Source organism: Embiotoca jacksoni, unplaced genomic scaffold, assembly GCF_022577435.1.
Source record: "Embiotoca jacksoni isolate LCO1_2020_lvr unplaced genomic scaffold, fEmbJac1.0.p SCAF_110, whole genome shotgun sequence".
Taxonomy (NCBI): Eukaryota; Metazoa; Chordata; class Actinopteri; family Embiotocidae; genus Embiotoca; species Embiotoca jacksoni.
This window is the reverse complement of record NW_027185242.1, coordinates 449,996-471,340: the sequence shown is the minus strand read 5'-3', so window position 1 is coordinate 471,340 and position 21,345 is coordinate 449,996. Positions and strand designations below refer to the sequence as shown.

Sequence of the window (21,345 nt, the reverse complement as noted above, 5' to 3'; positions counted from 1 at the left end):
AAATATTTCTGTTCTCGAACCAGATACAGTCTCATAGAAATACGTTTTATAATCAGATTTTATCAGATTTTATAAAGGGGTGTGGCCTGTGAAGGTATTTTTGTGTCTTTATTATGCAAGCAAAAAAAAGTTGTAAAAGCAAATTTCTTGCACTGCAATCAAAAATCAAGTTTGTCAGTACAAATACTGAGAATAAAATTATTTGCATGACAAACAAATTTGCTATTTACAGTATTTTTAGTTTTAGTAATGGAATTAAAGAATTTTGTTTATGAAACAGTCAAAAACCTACAAGTTGAGTTGGAACTAGTGGGCGGGGCATACGGTAGAGGCGGGTTTCTATTGGTGGATTGACTCAGGCTCACACAGCACGGACACGCCCCGCTGCTTCTGTAAACACCCAACAGGAGAGGACCGAGTTTAACTACATGGAGTTATATTTGTTTATATTGATATTTTTCTATTGAAACGCTTTTAACTTTGGCAGCACAGCTTTCACTCTGGTTCTATTTTCTGCTGCCATCAGCATGTCGATTCTTCAGCAGACACACAGCGGGATGCTGCTGGTGTTTCCACCGGTTCATACCGGTTCCTGTCCCGCTGGATGAAGAGCAGCCTGTTGGGAAACGTTTGTTCCGGTGAAAAACGAGCGGCACGTGTCACTGAAAGGACCTGCACCACTTGTGGAAACCTACAGTTGTAATCTTGTTAACTTTAACTACGTCGGAGACGATACGTGCCGGTGGAAGTACCGGCAGCCGACCACCGTATACTGCTAACGGGACCGGACCGGACCGGCAGTGACAACATGAAATAAAACCAAACTGGAACGTTTTAAAGCATTTAGACAGAAAAGAGTGACGTAACGTCAGCAGACCTCTAATGGAGCTCAACACAGTCCTCTGCTGTGTGGGTCTGAGTCAATCCACCAATAGAAGCCCATCTCCAGTTGAGTTGGATGTAGTGGGCGGGGCATACCCACCGTCTGCCCCGCCCACTACATCCAGCTCAACTCGTAGGTTTTTGAGTTGAACAAAGTTTTTCAATTTACAGCCAAAAAGTCTCATTTCATAAGCAAAATTCTTAATTCTGTTACCAAAACTAACAAAACTGTCAGAGCATATATTTTATTCTCAGTTTATATATTTTTACTTCCAAACTTGATTTTTTTATTGGAGTGCAAGAAATTTGCTTTTAAAGCTGTTTTTTTGCTTGCATAATAAAGACACAAAATTACCTTTATAGTGGCCACTTCACCAACCAGTACAAAACATTTCAGCTACAAATAAAATCTTATCAAAGTGTGGTAACATTCATCTTTCTTACAATCTTACTTTTATATCACGAACTGAATGAAGATAGAAAAAAAACAACCATTAATAACATTTCAAAGATCTGGAAGCACATTTATATCTTTCTATAACCTTTGTCATCAGTTTGAACATGACTCATGTTTGGTTTCTGAGTTCATGAGAAAGTGCAAATGCATTAACCTTTTCAATGTGTGTTTCCTGCAGAAGTTCACTGAGCTCACAGTGAACTGGTGTGACTGGATGGAGTCAGTATGAATCAGTCTAAACCTCCGTCACAACAGGAAATAACCATCTGAGCAGCGGCCGGCACGTTGACGACACACCGTCCCCAGAGATTTGGATCATGCAGTAAAACGGGCTGCTTGGTTTTTGGTTCAAAACAATCAGGAGGTTTTATCTCTTCCAGCGGAATAATATCTGATGTGCAGTGGGACATTTCTGCAGCGCAGTGAAGTTAAACCTGAATAGGTCTAAGTGACATTTATTTAATTTAATTTAATGAAGTCAAACAGTTCAATGAAAAGTGCTGTGACTGGTAGTTCTAGGAGCACCGGGTGAAGGTGGGACGTCAAACCACCAAGTGGTTACAAACTTGGGTTGACCAGTTCAGAACACAAATGGATCATCCATGGATCGGCTGTGAAAGGTTCCTGCACATCATTATTAATCCTGACAACCAACACCATGTGACCCCCCCTCTTATAATGTTCAATTATTTTTGATAACATTTTCAACAGATATTGAGATAATATCATTTTTGTGACTTCTCTTGAGTTTGATGATCATCTGATACCATCACAGCCTGATTTCAGGTGACACAAACAAAAACATAATAAGGAGTATTATATTCCATTTCTGCCCACAGATCCCTCTAAACCCGAAACAACGACCCTCTAGGATGAAGGACATGCTGCATTTAAACAGAAAATGACCTCAGAGGTGAAGAACAAATGGGTCACAGTTTCTACAGAACTGTTTTGTCTCCCGGCCAGAGATTCTTCAAACGGGTCCATCGGTCTCATCAAGTTTTCACAATCAAAACTTTTGGATTCTCTCATCAATTAAATTGATCTGCAATTCAATGTCAGTAAATCAACGATTGAACAGTTCCCTTTGAGTCCTGCGGCAAAATGTAATACAAACATTCTGAGACCAAAATACTATGAGGTGGTTCAGAAATGTGGATCCACACCAACCAACCGATGAAACCAGTCACTGGTCATTGAGTCTACAGGCTCTCACAGGCTGGTGTCAGCAGTCTTCATCTTGGGCGCGCTCACAGAGTTGGGGAGCGTTGCCGTGGCGAGCTGAGCATCCCTGCAGAAGAACACAGCCGGGTTCCTACAAGCCCACGTGGCCACCTCTCCCCCCGCTGCTTTCCCAGGACTTGAACTGGACTGCCGGCTGTTATTGACCCCCACACGGCTCACGTAGCGGTCCCGTATTCTCTCTGCTTGGTTCAGTCGGACCTCGCGGTTCTGGGTGTGACTGGAGAGGTAGGCAGCGATGTTTCTGGTCCGATAGCCCTCCTCCCGGCTGCGCCCAAGTAACATGGATATATTGGGGTTCCTCAGAGCGTAGATCAGAGGGTTGATGGCTCCGTTAGCCCAGGCTAGCCACATAGCCAGCATGTCCATGGCAGGGTGGAAGGTGTAGTCTCCGATCGCTGTCACCAGCCCCATCAAACAATATGGACCCCAGCAGAAAATGATGAAAACGATCATAATCAGAACGGTGGTGGCTGTTCTCATCTCACTGTAAAACCTCAGTAAGTAAGCGTACGTGGTCACCGGCCGGACGCGGATCTCCGAGAGCCGAACCGTCTTACAGATGTTGTAGTGACAGAAGCACATGAGGGAGAAGGGCAGCAGGTAGCACACGGCGATCAGACCGACGCTGTACGCCGTCCCCATGCGGGACCTTCCCGAGTGGAACACGTACATGCAGTGGTAGAAACCCTGCTTATGGATCATAGTCGGCGTTCTGGGCACCAGATACCACGGCAGAGAGAACAGCACCGCCGCCAACCACACAGCCGCCAGCAGCTGAGCCGCCTTCTGACGGCCCATTTTAGCCTGCGGCTGTCTGACGATGGCGTAGTACCTGTCGATGGAGATCAAAGTCATGGTGAGCGTGGACACGATCCCGAAGCAGGTGTTAAAAAACCCGTTCGCAACACAGAAGCGGTCCCCGAACATCCAGCCGCCGTCCTTACTGAAGAGCATGATGAAGGAGAACGGCAGACAAAGGACGGCAGTGAGGAAGTCGGACAGAGACAGAGACATGATGAAAGCGTTGGTCACCGTCCGCAGCTGCTTGTGTTTGATGATGACGATGATGACCGCCGAGTTCCCCAGACTGGACAGGAGGAAGATGGCGAGCAGCACCAGCGCCTGAGCCGCCACCGTGACTCCCTGCAGCACAGAGTTCCTCTTCGCGGCGCTCAGCACCGACGGGGTCGACGCCTCTGGGCTCTGACGGACCCTCAGGTCCTCCAATGAAGACAGGTTTCCTATGGCCTCGGTGGTGGAGGTCACCAGGCTGGTTACTATGGAAACCACCCTAAAGACAAGAAGAAATCATTGTGAGAGGTCAGTGGGCGGGGACTAGCAGGTATCCATGGAAACTCTTCATCTTAACTCTGCTCAAATTTCAAGGTCCTGCCCTGACCTTCATCCAGCATTCACCTGGTTTACCTGTTAGTTTACCTGTTAGTTGACCTGCTGGTTAACCTGTTTAACCTGGTTTAGTTTACCTTCTAGTTTACCTGTTAGTTTACCTGCTGGTTAACCTGCTGGTTTACCTGTTAGTTTGACTACTTACTTAACCAATGGGAGAAGAGCTTTACTTCCTGTGCCTCCCAGTCTGAATTCACGTGTTTTTATATCGACCACTTCTCTCTTATAAGCGGTTAGTTTCAGGTAAAGCTCAGTGGACGTTTGGATGATGTAGAACCACACTGCCGCACGTCTGTTTGGGTTGGATGGAGTCGAACTTCCTGCCCCAAAGTCAACCAACCAGCTGCTGATCACCGTGTCTCGCATTAGAAACATGTAGAGCGTACCTGGGCACAAAAGGTGAGGCGGTCCCCGGCTGCTGGATGAACCTCGAACCCGAGGAGTCGGCCGTGTAGTTGGAGCCACTTGTGCTAACAGGCAGATCCATCGATGATCCACAGCAGAAGACAGAAGTCATCTCTGGTCTCCAACATTCAGACTACAGTCGGTCCACCAGGATGTTTTGATCCTCCAGCAAAACATCGAGCAGAGCTCACATCCATGTTCACATGTTTTAAACATGTCGGATACTTTAATTCAAACCACTGAGCAGGACAGTCACCGACTCTGACATCCACATCCTGTTGGACCGCGTGTCTCCACCTATTGGACTGCGTGTCTTCACGTGTTGGACCGCGTGTCTTCACGTGTTGGACTGCATGTCTCCATCTGTTGGACCGCGTGTCTTCACGTGTTGGACCGCGTGTCTCCACCTGTTGGACCGCGTGTCTTCACGTGTTGGACCGCGTGTCTCCACCTGTTGGACTGCGTGTCTTCACGTGTTGGACCGCGTGTCTCCACCTGTTGGACCGTGTGTCTTCACGTGTTGGACCGCGTGTCTTCACGTGTTGGACTGCGTGTGTTCACCTGTTGGACCGCGTGTCTTCAACTGTTGGACTGCGTGTCTTCACCTGTTGGACCGCGTGTCCTCATGTGTTGGACCGCGTGTCTTCACCTGTTGGACCGCGTGTCTTCACCTGTTGGACTGTGTGTCTTCATGTGTTGGACCGCGTGTCTTCACCTGTTAGGCCGCGTGTCCTTACGTGTTGGACCGCGTGTCCTCACGTGTTGGACCGCGTGTCCTCACATGTTGGACTGCGTGTCCTCACGTGTTGGACCGCGTGTCTTCACCTGTTGGTGTCCTCACGTGTTGGACCGCGTGTCTTCACCTGTTGGTGTCCTCATGTGTTGGACTGCGTGTCTTCACGTGTTGGAACGTGTGTCTTTAATAAAACTTCATAGCCACTTTGTTCCATTGAATCAGCTGTCAGGACTCAGAGGCCAAACGATGGTGGGACTGACCCTCAGAGGACAGACGACAGACCCTCAGAGGACAGACGACGGACTCTCAGAGGATCGGACCTTCAGGATAGTTCAGTAATCCTGCCACAGATAATAAAAGTAAGTTAGTTAAATGTTCAGGTATTTACAGGTGAGTCCACCTGTCTGTCTGCTGTCACCTGTCTGTCTGCTGTCACCTGTCTGTCGCTTCAGATGACATGAAGCAACAATAACACAGACATCACGTGACTAAACGTTGTCTCCCACCTGGCTGTTTGTTTGTTTGTTTGTTCCGTAAGAGCAGGTGAGTGACGTGTTTCCGGTAAAGACATATCACCACAGACTCTCCGTGAGGACTCACGTGTCGGTGTTGTCCTCGGTCGAGTTCTGAGAGGACCCTCCAGACCGGTTCAATCCTGTCGGTTCCGGTCTTCCGGTCCTGAATCAGAACCCAGTCGGTCCGTGTTTTTTTCTCTGCTGAGTTCAGCACCGCGGAAAGAAGAAGAAGAAGAAGAATTAGAAGAAGAGGAGGAGGCGGGTCGTCGGAAGACAGCGGCTCCTCGTAAAGAACGAAGCGGTCCTCTTCATCCTCTTCCTCTCCGGTAGTAATGGCTCAGTAACCGGACTGAGCTGCTTCACGGGTCCCCGATGAAGACGAGCTGGTCCTCTCTGTCTCTGTCTCTGTCTGTGAAGCCACGCCTGCCGTATGAATATGCTCTCAGCCCCTTGTGACGTTTAATGTGGTTGCCATGGTAACCGGTTATCGATCCTGCATCTCCTGTAAAAACAGCTGGCTGCTGACATCAGTCTCCCGCTCTCACAGGACACTGGTCCTGTCCTGGACAACGGACAGGAGGACAGTGTCCTTGTCCTGACGTCTCAGAGGTGAGAACAGGAAGTAAACGGGTCATTCAAACAATTCAGGGTCTTCATCTGGTGCAGCTGGACCAGGTCCTGATGGTGTCCATGATGTTCTCCAGGTGAACAGGTGAGACAGGTGGACCTGAGACTTTATTAATTTGTAAGACATCAGGTAGCCTAATGTCCAACAGGTGTCCTTCACAGATTCACTGCACACAGGACACATTTGTCTTTGTCACCATCCAGTGACCAAAATCCAGTGATCAAAATCCAGTGAACTTCATTTAGTAATCAAAATCTAGTGATCAAAATCCAGTGATCATCATTTAGTAATCAAAATCTAGTGATCAAAATCCAGTGATCAAAATCCATTGATCATCATTTAGTAATCAAAATCTAGTGATCAAAATCTAGTGATCAAAATCCAGTGATCATCATAGTAATTAAAATCTAGTGATCAAAATCTAGTGATCAAAATCCAGTGATCAAAATCCATTGATCATCATTTAGTAATCAAAATCTAGTGATCAAAATCTAGTGATCAAAATCCAGTGATCATCATTTAGTAATCAAAATCTAGTGATCAAAATCTAGTGATCATCATTTAGTAATCAAAATCTAGTGATCAAAATCTAGTGATCAAAATCCAGTGATCATCATTTAGTAATCAAAATCTAGTGATCAAAATCTAGCGATCAAAATCCAGTGATCATCATTTAGTAATCAAAATCTAGTGATCAAAATCTAGTGATCAAAATCCAGTGATCAAAATCCAATGATCATCATTTAGTAATCAAAATCTAGTGATCAAAATCTAGTGATCAAAATCCAATGATCAAAATCCAGTGATCACCATCAAGTAATCAAAATCAAATGATCAAAATCTAGTGATCAAAATCCTGTTAACAGTGATCACATCCAGTGGTCTGGTTTGAATCTGTATATATTTATAGAATGAGTTTCATATTTTCACAATGACAAAACCCAAGTTAGATAGATAGACAGATATATACTTTATTAATCCCTCAGAGGGAAATTTTTATGTTACAGCAGCATGTATAAATTTGAAGAGTGCAGTGAGACGGAGACCCTATTGGTTTGTGCAGTGTTGGATTATACAACAACACAGCAACTTTCACAGCGTAACTTTCATTCGAGCAGAAGATGTCATTGCTGGCTGTCAGAGATGGAGCGCAATTCTAAAAGTGTAGGATGAGCTCCAGTGTGGAGGCAGAGGGTTGATGTTGTCATCGTTGCACCGGGGACTCTGGTATGTCTCTGATAAACATGTTGGCACAGTGATGAAGTGAATAAATAATTACAGTTCATTTGTAGTTAACTTGAGAGTCTTTCACATTTCATGTCTGAGATCAGTTGCTGCGTCATGACGCTCCAACTGACTGATTCCCATCCAGTTCAACAGACAAGTCAGCTTCATGTTTATATCATGAACTCAATCACAAGGTTGTTTTAAATATTCGTGGACGTGGGATTGAATATGTAGAACATCCACCTAACCTGTCTGTGGGGCTTTAACACGTCTGTTCATGTGTCTCTGAACACTAAAACCATGAAAACGGTCCAGTACCGGATTTAGACCTGGTCCGAACTGGTGGAGCTGCACCTTGGACACTAGTTTCACTGCACATGCACAGTTACAGACCTTGCTCCGGTTTGACAGCAGCTGGTCTGAGACCCCAGCGAAGATGAGAACTACCAGAAAGGGGCGGTGACGCCACGTTAGTAATAACAGCTGCAGTGAATCCCCACCGAGGAAGATGTGGACGACAACCAGCAGAGGGCAGCAGCGCGAGGCTGCAGCGTCTACTCAGCTCGAACAAACGAAGAAGAAGGTTTGTGCTACTTCCGTTTCTGTTACGGATGAAGAATCGGAACATCGAAGGCTAAATTCCCATTCAGAGTCCCCGTCGGTCCACAATGGGTGAGTCCAACTGGTTTCATCTGACAGTCAGCTGCTGCTCTCTGTCCCCGGTGTCCTCATGTCTCTCTCGGTATCCTCGTGTCTCCCGGACAGCTAATCTAGCTCTCTGAAATAACTAACCAACTAGGACAGGGACGGTACCGTGTCCCTGTCCCCGTTCTTCTTCATCATCATCATACCTGTCCTGTGAGTCCCACAAGACACAGCTGGAGTCTGACAGACAGAGACAGACAAACAGACACAGCTGGAGTCTGACAGACAGAGACAGACAAACAGACACAGAGAGACAGACAGAGACAGACAAACAGACACAGAGAGACAGACAGACACAGAGACAGACAGAGACAGACAAACAGACACAGAGAGACAGACAAACAGACACAGAGAGACAGACAGAGACAGACAGACACAGAGACAGACAAACAGACACAGAGAGACAGACAGAGACAGACAGACACAGAGACAGACAAACAGACACAGAGAGACAGACAGACAGACACACGGAAAAAAAAAATCCTGTTTCTAGTTAAACTTGAACAACTAAGTGTTAAAGATCAGTGAGGTTGATATATATATATGTGTGTATATATATATATATATACATATATATATATATACACATACACGTATGTATATATATATATATATGTGTGTTTATATATATATATATATGTATATATATACCATATATATGATATATCATAGACGATATATATAAAAAAATATATTATTACATATATATATTATATATATATATATATTATATATATATATATATATATTATATTATATGTTAACAGCTGTGTGTGTGTGTGTGTGTCCCTCCAGCGGTGGCGGTGAGCTCCACATGTCCCGGTCTTTACTGCGGCAGGACGATGATCAATGGGTCAGTGGACGGGGACTGTGGGGTGAGTACCAGACTGATCCAGCAGGGGGCGGGTCCACTACCCGTCCTCTACCCGTCCACTACCCATCTTCCACCCATCCCCTACCCGTGCCCGACACGTCCTTTACCCGTCCCCAACCTGTCCTCCCGTCCTCCACCCGTCCTCTACCTGTCCTCTGCCCGTGCTCTACCCGTGCTCTACCCGTCCTCTATCTGTCCTCTACCTGTCCACCAGGTGTGTCCTCGAGGAGAGCGGACCAACCTCCAGAAGGTGTGTGAGCGCTGCACTGAGACCCCTGATCTGTACGACTGGCTCTACCTGGGCTTCATGGCCATGTTACCTCTGGTGCTGCACTGGTTCTTCATCGAGTGGTACTCTGGGAAGAAGAGGTGAGGAAGACAGGCTCCTCCCTCCAGGGGACACACCTGGGGGACACACCTGTGTGTAACGTCTCCTCTCCCGTCCTCAGCTCCAGCGCTCTCCTGCAGCACGTCACCGCCATGTTGGAGTGCAGCCTGTCGTCCGTGGCGACGCTGCTGCTCACCGATCCGGTCGGTCTGCTCAGCATCCGGTCCTGTCGGGTCCAGATGTTGTCCGACTGGTACACCATGCTGTACAACCCGAGTCCGGATTACATCAACACACTGCACTGTACACAGGAGGCCGTGTACCCTCTGTGAGTACAGAGCGGGTTGTGTCTTCTGCGTATGACCACTGAAGGACTGCGTTCTGTCCTCCTGTCCCCTTGTCCTCCTGTCCCCTTATCCCCTTGTCCTCCTGTCCCCCAGGTACACCATGGTGTTGATCTACTACGCGTTCTGCCTGGTGCTGATGATGCTGCTGCGCCCCCTGCTGGTGAAGAAGATCGCGTGTGGACTCGGTAAATCGGATCGTTTCAAGAGCGTCTACGCTGCTCTGTACTTCTTCCCCATCCTGACGGTGCTGCAGGCGGTCGGAGGAGGACTGCTCTGTGAGTCACACACACGTTTACACACACACACACGATGGTGAATGTCCTCGGACCATTTAGAGATCGTTGTGTACTCCAAGTCCTGAACAGCTGGAGGACAGAGTGTCTCCAGGATGGTGAGCTGAAGGACGGATGGAGAGACCACCTGCCTCAAGACTTTATAATAAGATTACAACTGCAGACAGATGTGGAGACATCAGACAGATGTTCTGCTGCTGATCAGATCAACATGAAGACATTGAGATCCACAAACATGTGTTTACATGTAAACATGCAGTCTGAGCCTCAGATGAAACTCCAGGTTTGTTTACATCCTCAAAGGTTAGAAGTCAGAGGTCACAGCCAACAGGCAGCTCTGCAGCAGACCATCTTTACTCTTCTAATGATCATGTTATAATAACTGTGTGTTTTAGACTACGCGTTCCCCTTCATCATCCTGGTTCTGTCTCTGGTAACTCTGGCCGTCTACATGTCAGCCTCAGAGATTCAGGTAAGTCTCCTGTTCAGTGTGTTATTCATTTATTGCATCATGTTCAGAGGTTCTTGTCTCAGTGTTGTTAACCCCCCACACCCCTCCTTCCCTCCCTCCCCTCCTCCACCCCCACAGTCCTTTAAGAACCTGGTTGCTAAGAAGAAGCGTCTGGTTGTTCTGGTCAGTCATTGGCTGCTGCACGCCTACGGCATCATCTCCATCTCTAGACTGGACAAACTGGACCAGGACCTGCCGCTGCTGGCCCTGGTGCCAGGCCCCGCCCTCTTTTACATCGCCACAGCCAAGTTCACAGAGCCCAGCCGCATCCTGTCTGAGGGTGGTAATGGACACTGACTCCTCCCACGGACCAGGAGTAACATGACCCTTCGATTATTTTAATAAATTCTCCATACAGACAAAACCCAGTTCAGAGAGGTTGGGAAGCACCCATTTAGTTCCAGAACCAAAACCACAAACCGGTTCAGTGTCACAACACACAAAACTTTTTTTTAACTCTGTCTCTTCACTTCCTGTTTTAGAATGATGTCATCGTTTTCTGCCTGTAAATATAGAACAGAATTATTATGACAGAAGTTCACCTGAACGCCTGCAGACAGGTGACGGTTCCACCGGGTCCAACAGGTGGTCGGTCAGGTGATCGGTCAGGTGATCCTTTAAGTGATCCTTCAAGTGATCCGTCAGGTGGTCCATGAAGTCTCCAGGTTGGACGGTTCCAGTTGTCCTCAGAGGACTCCATGAATCATGTAAATACTCTACATGCGTGATTTCCTTCCTGTCAGACCAACATTGAGCTGTGAGACATGTATGTTGTTCCTGAATCTGTCCGCATGAATCATGTGTGTCATAAACATGGAACTGTAAAAACCAACTGTGTGGTGTCTGTTTTCTACCTGCTGGGGGCGCTGTGGGTCGTCTGCTCCATTAACATTGACACAACCTGAACTACATGACAGGAGAATTTCTCTGTGACAACATTTAACTGGTTCCTGTCACATGACCTGCTGCATGTTCTAGTCTGTGTTGTTGGAACCACAGAAGAGCACTCATGATCCCGGTCCAGATGTTTGGGTCACGACTTCAGAACCTTCTCAGGATCAACTGACACACCTCTGCTGTAGCACGAAACTGCAGAAGTACCATCACATGACCTCCTCCTGGATCACATGACTATCCCAGTACAAATGTAGTAAAACAGAATGATGACATCAGAACAATGACATCAGAATGATGACATCATAAACAAGTGTTGAACACTCAGGGACAGCTGCGGTTTAAGAAATGTAGTTCTCATAGTTCTCTAGTTCTCAGTAGTTCTCTAGTTCACTGTTCTCTGTAGTTCTCAGTAGTTCTCTAGTTTACTGTTGTCTAGTTCTCAGTAGTTCTCAGTAGTTCTCATAGTTCTCTGTAGTTCACTGTTCTCTAGTTCTCATAGTTCTCTGTAGTTCTGTTCTCTGTCATTCTCCATAGTTCTCATAGTTATCTGTAGTTCTCAGTTATCTGCAGTTCTCATAGTTCTCTAGTTCTCAGTAGTTCTCTAGTTCACTGTTCTCTGTAGTTCTCAGCAGTTCTCATAGTTCACTGTTCTCTGTAGTTCTCAGTAGTTCTCAGTTGTCATTCTCAGTAGTTCTCTGTAGTTCTCATAGTTCTCTAGTTTTCAGTAGTTCTCATAGTTCTCAGTTATCTGTCCTTCTCAGTTCTCTGTAGTTCTGTTCTCATAGTTTTCTGTGTTCTATTCTCAGTAGTTATCAGTTTTCAGTAGTTCTCAGTAGTTTTCAGTCGTTCTCTGTAGTTCTGTGTTCTTTAGTTCTCAGTTCTCTGTCGTTCTCTGTAGTTTTCATAGTTCTCTGTAGTTATCGTAGTTCTCTGTAGTTTTCAGTTCTCAGTAGTTCTCCGTAGTTCTCATAGTTTTCAGTAGTTCTCTGTAGATCTCATAGTTCTCTGTAGTTCTGTGTTCTTTAGTTCTCATAGTTCTCAGTAGTTCTCATAGTTCTCTGTAGTTCTCAGTAGTTCTCTAGTTCACTGTTCTCTGTAGTTCTCTAGTTCTCAGTAGTTTTCATAGTTCTCAGTTCTCTAGTTCTCAGTAGTTCTCTGTAGTTGTTATGTCGTTCTCAGTTCTCTGTAGTTTTCAGTTCTCTAGTGCTCAGTAGTTCTCATAGTTTTCAGTAGTTCTCAGTTATGTCGTTCTCAGTTCTCTTGTGCTCAGTAGTTCTCATTGTTCTCTGTAGTTCTCATAGTTATCTGTAGTTCTCAGTTATCTGTCGTTCTCATAGTTCTCTGTAGTTCCGTTCTCATAGTTCTGTTCTCTGTAGTTCTCAGTTCTCTGTAGTTCTGTTATCTGTCGTTCTTAGTAGTTGTCTGTAGTTCTCAGTTCTCTGTAGTTTTCATAGTTCTCAGTAGTTTTCTGTAAATCTCATAGTTCTCTGTAGTTGTCAGTGTTCTGTAGTCATCAGTTCTCTAGTTTTCTGTAGTTATAGTTCTCAGTAGTTCTCTGTAGTTCTCAGCTCTCTGTAGTTCTGTTGTTCTCAGTTCTCTGTAGTTCTCATAGTTCTCTGTAGTTCTCTAGATCTCATAGTTATCTGTAGTTCTGTTTTCAGTAGTTCTCTGTAGATCTCAGTTATCTGTAGTTCTCACTGTTCTGTAGTTATCATAGTTCTCTAGTTTTCTGTAGTTATCATAGTTCTCTGTAGTTCTCTAGTTCTCAGTAGTTATCGTAGTTCTCTGTAGTTTTCAGTTCTCTAGTTCTCAGTTCTCAATAGTTATTTTCTCAGCAGTTCTCAGTTTTCTGTAGTTCTCAGTAGTTCTCGGTTATTTGTCGTTCTCTGTAGTCCTCAGTTCTCTGTAGTTCTCATAGTTCTCTGTCGTTCTCAGTAGTTCTCTGTAGTTTGCATAGTTCTCTGGTTCGCATAGTTCTCTGTGGTTCTTTGAGATATGAATTCATCTGTTTCCTATAATTGGTTGGTTATGGCAGGACAGAGGTCAGGTGACGTGAACACCTGTACACAGCAGCAACATGTTATCTGGAAGAACACCTGAGACCAAACAAAGACCCTCCTGTGCTGTGTTCCAGATGTTCTACTTGTGTTCCAGATGTGCTGATAGTGTTCCAGATGTTCTACTTGTGTTCCAGATGTTTCTAGTGTTTCAGATGTTCTACTTGTGTTCCAGATGTTCTACTAGTGTTCCAGATGCTCTACTAGTGTTCCAGATGTTCTTCTAGTGTTCCAGATGTGCTTCTAGTGTTCCAGATGTGCTTCTAGTGTTCCAGATGCTCTACTAGTGTTCCAGATGCTCTACTAGTGTTCCAGATGTGCTTCTAGTGTTCCAGATGTGCTTCTAGTGTTCCAGATGTGCTTCTAGTGTTTCAGATGTTCTACTTGTGTTTCAGATGTTCTACTTGTGTTTCAGATGTTCTATTAGTGTTCCAGATGTGCTTCTAGTGTTTCAGATGCTCTACTAGTGTTCCAGATGCTCTACTAGTGTTCCAGATGTTCTACTTGTGCTCCAGATGCTCTACTAGTGTTCCAGATGTTCTACTAGTGTTCCAGATGTGCTTCTAGTGTTTCAGATGTTCTACTTGTGTTCCAGATGCTCTAATTGTGTTCCAGATGCTCTAATTGTGTTCCAGACGCTCCAATTGTGTTCCAGTTGTTCTACTGGTGTTCCAGATGTTTTACTAGTGTAGAAATTTAAAAGCATGTGAGGAAGCTGCAGCTGTTCCTGAACACAAGGTGTTTATTTTCCACTGCTGCTGCTGGACAGAAGAATCAGTGTGTTTATTGAGTGTTAAACAGAGGACACAAAAACACGCTGATTTCTGGGTAAAATAATTAAAGCTGCAGATATGTTGGAGGGTGACGTGTTCACATGATGACGTCATTTCCTGTCAGTACAGATTGAAACAGCACGACTCGTCAGAGTCCTCACATTAGAGAACCATCCGTTAGTGTCCTGAGGGAAGCTGGAGACAACATGTCCCCTCCACCGTCCACTAGAGACAACATGTCCCCTCCACCGTCCACTAGAGACAACATGTCCCCTCCACCGTCCACTGGAGACAACATGTCCCCTCCACCGTCCACTAGAGACAACATGTCCCCTCCACCGTCCACTAGAGACAACATGTCCCTCCACCGTCCACTAGAGACAACATGTCCCTCCACCGTCCACTAGAGACAACATGTCCCCTCCACCTGTCGATCAGCCTAACACCCCCTCTATAGTCATATGCATTGTGTGTCTCCGTCAGTTCTCCGTGCAGCAGTAAAGTCCTCCAACACCGGGATCCACCAGAGCCTCACTCAGATCGGACCTGAACGATACATATGGAGGAAAAACACACCTGTTGGAGCCTCAGCTCTGTTCTACATGAGGTCCTGCTGAGGTATGTCAGGTGGGGGGAGGGGGCGGAGCCTACGGTGCAGCCCTGGTCTTAAGCTGAAAGGTGTGGCAGCGGCAGGACTGCAGTAGATGGATGACCGACGTCAGGTCACATGACCATGGTCGAAACCTCCACATACCTGTCGAACTCCTGAGAGTCTTCTGTTCCTTTAAATCAGCAGGTCGGTCACATGACTTCCTGCCAGCAGCAGCAGGACTGATACTGAACACGCTTCAAACCACGTCCATCACAACACAAGCCCCGCCCCCTCCAAAGAGCCCAGTCAGCCGTGAGTTCTCCGTATGGTGCTCTGACCACCAGCAGCTGCTCTGCCTTTATTTCTGGATGTAGATGATGATGATGCACAGAGTCCCGACCAGGCCCAGAGCCTGGATCCCCAGGAACCACAGCAGCAGCCAGAATAACACGATCACCACCGGCTCCACGATCTTGTCCCCGAAGTACATCTGGCTGAAGCCCATCCCCCGCAGACACTTGTTCAGCATCCCAAACAGAGTCCCCATCCGTTCACAGTCATCCAGCTGAAGCTCCCTGCTGCTGGGGTCCTCCACGGGGGACCACCTGGACCTCGGGTCACTGGGAGGTCGAAGTTGGGCCCGGCTGACGTCCACCTGTGGACACAAAGGTTCTGTAAGTTCTGGTTGATACAGAGTCCCTGTTAAAGAGGTTGCTGGTCCTCACACTCACTCACCCGTCTCACACTCACTCACCCGTCTCACACTCACCCGTCTCACACTCACTCCCGTCTCACACTCACCCGTCTCACACTCACTCACCCGTCTCACACTCACTCCCGTCTCACACTCACCCGTCTCACACTCACTCACCTGTCTCACACTCACTCCCGTCTCACACTCACTCACCTGTCTCACACTCACTCACCTGTCTCACATGTTTCCCTGGTGTTGTAAAGTTTAATAAAACAGCTGGAGGTCAGTGTGAACAGGAAGTCAGACGACAGTGCTTTAGTCACATTATTATTATCTCTGTAGATAATTCCCAGAATGCACTGCATCGGGATGTAGGTGTGTCTGTTATCAGTGAAAACTGAACATTTGCTGCTTTCACCTGATAGTCATCTCATCAGCTGTGAACTGAGCTCAGAACCAAAAGGTCTGAATATCATGTTTAATTCTAGACACACGTTTCTGTGACATCACATGTTGTTTCTGTGACATCACACGTTTCTGTGACATCACATGTTGTTTCTGTGACATCACACATGTTTCTGTGACATCACATGTTGTTTCTGTGACATCACACATGTTTCTGTGACATCACATGTTGTTTCTGTGACATCACATGTTGTTTCTGTGACATCACACATGTTTCTGTGACATCACATGTTGTTTCTGTGACATCACATGTTTCTGTGACATCACATGTTGTTTCTGTGACATCACATGTTGTTTCTGTGACATCACATGTTTCTGTGATATCACATGTTGTTTCTGTGACATCACATGTTTCTGTGACATCACACTGTCCCCTGAGCTGTCAACACAACCTGTACCAGCTGCTGATGATCACACTGTCATACCAGGAAGTGAACTTAGAGCCTCAGGACACTTAACAGAACCAGAACTAGCTCTTTGTTCTGTTTGATCTAGAACTCACACTCAGTCAGTGAGACCTGATTCTACCTGACAGGTGTGACTGCTGTCTCAGGCCTCACGGTGGACCTGTCTCCGGTCCGTCCTGTCCCCGCCCTGCCAGCTACAGAGGACCAGGAAATGGAACACACGGCTACAGCTAGCTGCTTCCCGGAGCTACTGGTGTTTACCCGCTGCTGCTGCGGAGGGCTTTGCCGTCCACCGGGCACCGGCTGGGATGGAGGCCTCCTCCGGTTCTCTGACGGTAGTTCCTCCAGTTCCCGTCGATGAAACCCGCAGCGGTCACTTCCAGGCGGCGTTAAGGTGGACATGTTCCCGAATGAGAGGTAGCATTGAGCGTAGGACCTGGGAGGGGCTGACGGGACAGGAGGAAGTTTTTTCTTCTTCTTGTTTAAAATGCTTCTTCTTCTTCTTCTTCTTCTTCTTCTACTGACAGCGGCAGCTCCCTTCCGAACTCTGCTGCCACCTGCTGGAAACTGTGGACTACTGCATTTGTCTATTTGTAATACAGCATATACATACACTCCAGGTACAATAACGTGTTTTATTGTTCCTCATCTCCCCAAACTGTTTTCAAGTTTTAGTAGTTAAACTATTGATAAGACAGTGAAAGGAGACGTCTGTATGGACGATAATATTCTACTGATGATAATAATAAAACAATAAAACGTTTGGCAATAATAATAATAATAATAAAACCTGGCAGTAAAATATGTTTGACATCAGTGAACAGATCAAACTTCATTGTGTCGGTACAGATTCACGCATGCATTGAAAATTTGTGGTCAATTCTGAGGTGAAACCTGAACGACCTGAACCACTCAAACCACATGAACCACCTGAACCACATGAACCACCTGAACCACATGAACCACCTGAACAAGCTGAACCACCTGAGCCACCTTAACAACCTGAACCACATTAAGAACGACCTAAACGACCTGAACCACCTGAACTTGCTGATCCACCTGAACCACCTTAATGAGCCTCCTGACATCCAGCTGCTGCTGCTGCTTTATCTCCAGTAGAGGATCTCTCCAATTCTTATCCATCCAGTCCTGCAGATCAGTTGAACACAGTGAGAACCTTCGGCACCTTTTCTAACAGCAACAATTAACAGGATTTTTTTAGGTGTCTGCACTGATGCCTGAAGGTTGCTGTGTGATGTCCGGTGCTCTTCATGAAACCATCCTCAAGGTGGGGGTCACAGAGGGTTGAACAGTCCCAGAAGGCCAGGGCTGGCCCTGATGTTCTGATTTGTTATTGTGACAGTGAGGCATGGGATTACAAGCCATTTGTAAGCGGTGTAATCCCAGCTAATCTGGGCTTCAGTTTCACTCTGCACCGTGAACACAACCTCAGCCAGAGAGGAACATGGAGCTCCAGAAGGCCTGTTTGAGTTCCGGCTTCGTCTGCTGAAGGATGTATCTGCTGCTGCTCCTTCACATTCTGCAGCCTCCTCTGCTGGTCCTCTCCTGTCCGGCTTCCTGCGCCTGCTCGTACGGGAGCAGTGGGATTGCAGAGCTCAGGTTCAGTTCTTGTCTCAGTGTTTCTGTGTGTGTGTCAGTAATCTGTGTGCATGATCAACCATTGGTTTGGTGCCGAGCGGTTCCCCAGCTGCAGAGGAGAGGTGTTGGGATCATTCTTCTGTAGGTTGGTGGGGGGGAGGGAGAGGTGTTTCAGTCTCTTCACGTATACAGCCAGAGTGTGAACATTCTGTTCATTAATGACTGTGCTGATATTTGTTAAAAATGAGAGCTCCTTTTTTTTTACTGAATGCACCTTTAAAGATTTATTTCCACACTTTACAAGATAAAAATTAATTCTAAAATACTTGAACTAATGTTTACGAGGATTTTAGGTTATTTATTTCAGCAGTCCAATGATCACAGTGGGAGGACGTCTGTTTGAATGGAAGACTGAACATATGTCTAAAATATTTCTCCTGCACCCCCCCCACTGTTCTCTGAACGCCCCACCGGAAGGGGAGCGGGGGTGGCTGCACCCCCGCTGACAAACAGTGATCTCATGAACAGACATGAAGATCTCTCTGAGACTGTCTAATGAGAGCAACAGGATGTGTTTCGAGACTGTTGGAGCAGCCGTAAGTCTAAATAACAATAATAATAATAATAATAACAATAATAATAACAATAATAATAATAATGAGCACAGACAGACAACATATTCACCGCCATGATTATATCAGACAAAAGTGGATGCTGGGTATTTCCACAGAGACATTCAGAGACACTGAGCATGTCTGTTCTTCTGTCCTACATGTCTTCCCCCCCAGCAGGCTGGTGCAATGCAGCGACCGTGGACTCTCAGCCGTCCCCATCAATGTCCCCCCTGACACGGTCAAGCTCCGTCTGGAGAAGACATCGATCTCCAGGGTGTCCCGGGCAGCCTTCTACAACCTGTCCTCCCTGCGCTTCCTGTGGCTCACCTACAACTCCATCACGTCCATCCACCCCAGCAGCTTCGTCAACCTGAAGGCTCTAAGAGAGCTGCGTCTCGATGGGAACCTCCTCACATCCTTCCCCTGGGAGGGGCTTAGAGACATGCCCCGCCTGCAGACGTTAAGTCTCCATAACAACCGCCTGTCCAGCCTTCCGGCCCACGCTGCCCTCTTCCTCCCCAACATCACCTACCTCGACCTCTCCAGCAACAGGTGGGTCATCTGCTACCTGTGGGGGTGTGGTCACCAGGTGAGCTCACCTGTTCTCCTCTCTGCTCCTCAGGCTGACCATCCTACCTGCTGAGCTGCTCGACATGTGGTTCCCTCTCCCTGGACAGCAGGGAGGACCGGTCCACAGAAGAGTTCTGGGTACAGTATGTTGGACACAATGTCCTCTGAGACGACAAATAAATGTCCAAAGGACAGACATCTGTTGGTCACATACAGGATGGGAAGAGCTGCTGGTTTAATTCTCCACAGCTGAGTGTCGTTCACGGTGATGTCATCGTTCATGGTGATGTCACTCGTCACACTGAACGACCTGCCATCAGACCACCTGACGTTCCTCACAGCTTTAGAACTGATCAAACATGACTGTGATGTAAACAGGTCCAATTGTCCTGGATACCCAGGTCTCCATGACAACCCGTGGTTGTGTGACTGCCAGATCTCCCTGCTGATGTCCCTGTCCATGTCCCTGGGGAGTCCTGTGGTCCTCGTGGACCAGCTGCTGATGTGCAGCCGGTCTCTGGGTCAGTCGGGGACGCTGCTGACGCAGGCCGAGCTGTCCCGCTGTATGAGACCGTCGGTCCAGCCCGCCGCCACCCGGGTCATCTCTCTTGTGGGCAGCAACGTGATCCTCCGCTGCGACGCCACCGGCTACCCAACACCCACCCTGACCTGGATCAAAACCTCCGCCTACACAGGTGAGAGGTCAAAGATCGCTCTCAGGGAGGAGGTGCTGAACTTCCAGGAGGAGTCATGTCTTTGATTCTCTCCACAGATTGTTGCCGAAAGGAACTCCTGGAGACGTTGGAGGAGGTGCCCCGGATCCTGGACAGCTGTAGGTGCTTTCATCTTTCAGGACACATGTTTACAGTCACAGCCGTGTTCACAGGACAAGATTCAGTCACACGTTTCACACATTAAAACTGTAGCTGAACACGCGTCCGGAATTGAAGCTGTTGGATCAGAAGTTATGAAACGCACTCTGAGCTGGCTGGTTTCATCTCATCAGGTTCTGACTCGGTTCCATGATGAGAATCTTCACTGAGGAAGAGGAGCAGTTTGAATGTCTGCTTTCAACAGTGTTGTCGTTGTGTTTTCAGTTCAGGTGTTTCATGGTGATGAAACTGAAGCTCTCGTTAATCAAACACTCCACCGGTGCACCGAGCAGCTCGGAGAGTTTTAATGTTTTTTACTTCAGTCAGTAATGCGTTCATGATCACAGTAATTCAGACATGTTTTTTTTTTTTTTATCACTTCCTGTCTGTTGGTTTTCCTGTGAAACACTGAGACAGAGATAAGCTTGTCCACTTCTAATGTTGCAGTCATGCAGGAGTCTCCTCGAGTCGGTGTGCGCTGGTCCATCATCAGCCTGAACGGGTTGTCCTACAGGGACGGCGGAGAATACCGGTGCCAGGCCCGGAACATGGCGGGAATCTCTGAAGCCCTGATAAAACTGAAGGTGATGGGAGTCACCAGACGAACCCGTCCCCCAAAGAAGTCCCGCAAGCCTCCCCCCAAACCAGCAGCAAAGTACAGGAAGTCATTGCAGCCCCCCGCCGCTGCCACCCCTCCGTCACTGAAGGACAATCACATCCTCACAAACATCTCAGCAGCCTCCAGGAACACAAGTCTCCTGTCCACAGTGTTCCTCACAGACAAGCACATGCTGAGACCTAGAACCACCTCATCAGATGTAAAGAGCCCGACACGGATCCAGTCCGCACCAGAACCCGACTACAACGCTACAGACGTGTAGCACAGACACTTGTATGAAGTTGGAGAGCAGAAACTCTTGACTGTTTGTACAACCTTTAGTTTCACTGTTCTGCATCTCTTGCTACATTATACCGTTCGTTACTGCAGCTGGTTTCTCCCAATAAAATGTGAGAAATGAAACGTGACGTTGTGTCTGTGAAGTTACAGTTTAATGAGAAGTTTTGTTGCAGAGGTTTGTGTTTCCAGCAGCAGGCTGAAGCTGCCCACGTCATGTGCACTAATGCATCCCGCTGATAAACTGGATGGTCCCTCTCCTCTTTAACCTGGAGGATGCAGCGTCCATGATTTCCAAACAGAATCTCAGATTGTGATCCATCAGACCTCAGGACAGTTGTCCACTTCAC

At 47.0% G+C, this 21,345-nt stretch overlaps 4 protein-coding genes across 10 annotated transcripts; 2 read left to right on the top strand and 2 right to left on the bottom strand.

The window, feature by feature from the left end:
- Window positions 1-994: 994 nt before the first annotated feature.
- Window positions 995-6,029, bottom strand: LOC138194636 (G-protein coupled receptor 135). Of its 3 annotated transcripts, none has more exons than XM_069143529.1 (3): window positions 5,639-6,029; window positions 4,378-5,473; window positions 995-3,875 (listed from the first exon to the last, which is right to left on the bottom strand). In XM_069143529.1, the coding sequence occupies exons 2-3, from the start codon at window positions 4,506-4,508 to the stop codon at window positions 2,552-2,554; spliced, it is 1,455 nt and encodes a 484-aa protein (XP_068999630.1). In that variant the 5' UTR covers window positions 4,509-5,473; window positions 5,639-6,029; the 3' UTR covers window positions 995-2,551. The 3 variants fall into 3 exon arrangements, with proteins under 3 accessions (XP_068999630.1, XP_068999631.1, XP_068999629.1); XM_069143530.1 differs by having other exon boundaries at window positions 5,733-6,029; XM_069143528.1 differs by lacking the exons at window positions 4,378-5,473; window positions 5,639-6,029 and adding an exon at window positions 4,137-4,369.
- Window positions 6,030-6,032: 3 nt separating this feature from the next.
- Window positions 6,033-11,388, top strand: jkamp (jnk1/mapk8 associated membrane protein). 5 transcript variants are annotated; one of them, XM_069143534.1, is made up of 8 exons: window positions 6,389-8,174; window positions 9,003-9,082; window positions 9,296-9,450; window positions 9,531-9,737; window positions 9,850-10,031; window positions 10,112-10,332; window positions 10,445-10,521; window positions 10,639-10,726. In XM_069143534.1, the coding sequence occupies exons 1-7, from the start codon at window positions 8,171-8,173 to the stop codon at window positions 10,484-10,486; spliced, it is 891 nt and encodes a 296-aa protein (XP_068999635.1). In that variant the 5' UTR covers window positions 6,389-8,170; the 3' UTR covers window positions 10,487-10,521; window positions 10,639-10,726. The 5 variants fall into 5 exon arrangements, with proteins under 5 accessions (XP_068999638.1, XP_068999637.1, XP_068999635.1 ...); XM_069143537.1 differs by lacking the exons at window positions 6,389-8,174; window positions 10,112-10,332 and adding an exon at window positions 6,033-6,256 and having other exon boundaries at window positions 10,639-11,388; XM_069143536.1 differs by lacking the exons at window positions 6,389-8,174; window positions 10,112-10,332 and adding an exon at window positions 6,271-6,359 and having other exon boundaries at window positions 10,639-11,388.
- A 2,854-nt stretch (window positions 11,389-14,242) lies between these two features.
- On the bottom strand, window positions 14,243-16,847 carry fam241a (family with sequence similarity 241 member A). Its single transcript, XM_069143538.1, has 2 exons — window positions 16,707-16,847; window positions 14,243-15,534 (listed from the first exon to the last, which is right to left on the bottom strand). The coding sequence occupies exons 1-2, from the start codon at window positions 16,845-16,847 to the stop codon at window positions 15,238-15,240; spliced, it is 438 nt and encodes a 145-aa protein (XP_068999639.1). The 3' UTR covers window positions 14,243-15,237.
- On the top strand, window positions 16,777-21,093 carry lrit3b (leucine-rich repeat, immunoglobulin-like and transmembrane domains 3b). Its single transcript, XM_069143531.1, has 7 exons — window positions 16,777-16,862; window positions 16,973-18,640; window positions 18,833-19,210; window positions 19,281-19,366; window positions 19,630-19,923; window positions 20,001-20,060; window positions 20,548-21,093. Exons 2-7 carry the CDS (start codon window positions 18,600-18,602, stop codon window positions 20,979-20,981), a joined length of 1,293 nt encoding a protein of 430 aa, XP_068999632.1. The 5' UTR covers window positions 16,777-16,862; window positions 16,973-18,599; the 3' UTR covers window positions 20,982-21,093.
- Window positions 21,094-21,345: the final 252 nt, after the last annotated feature.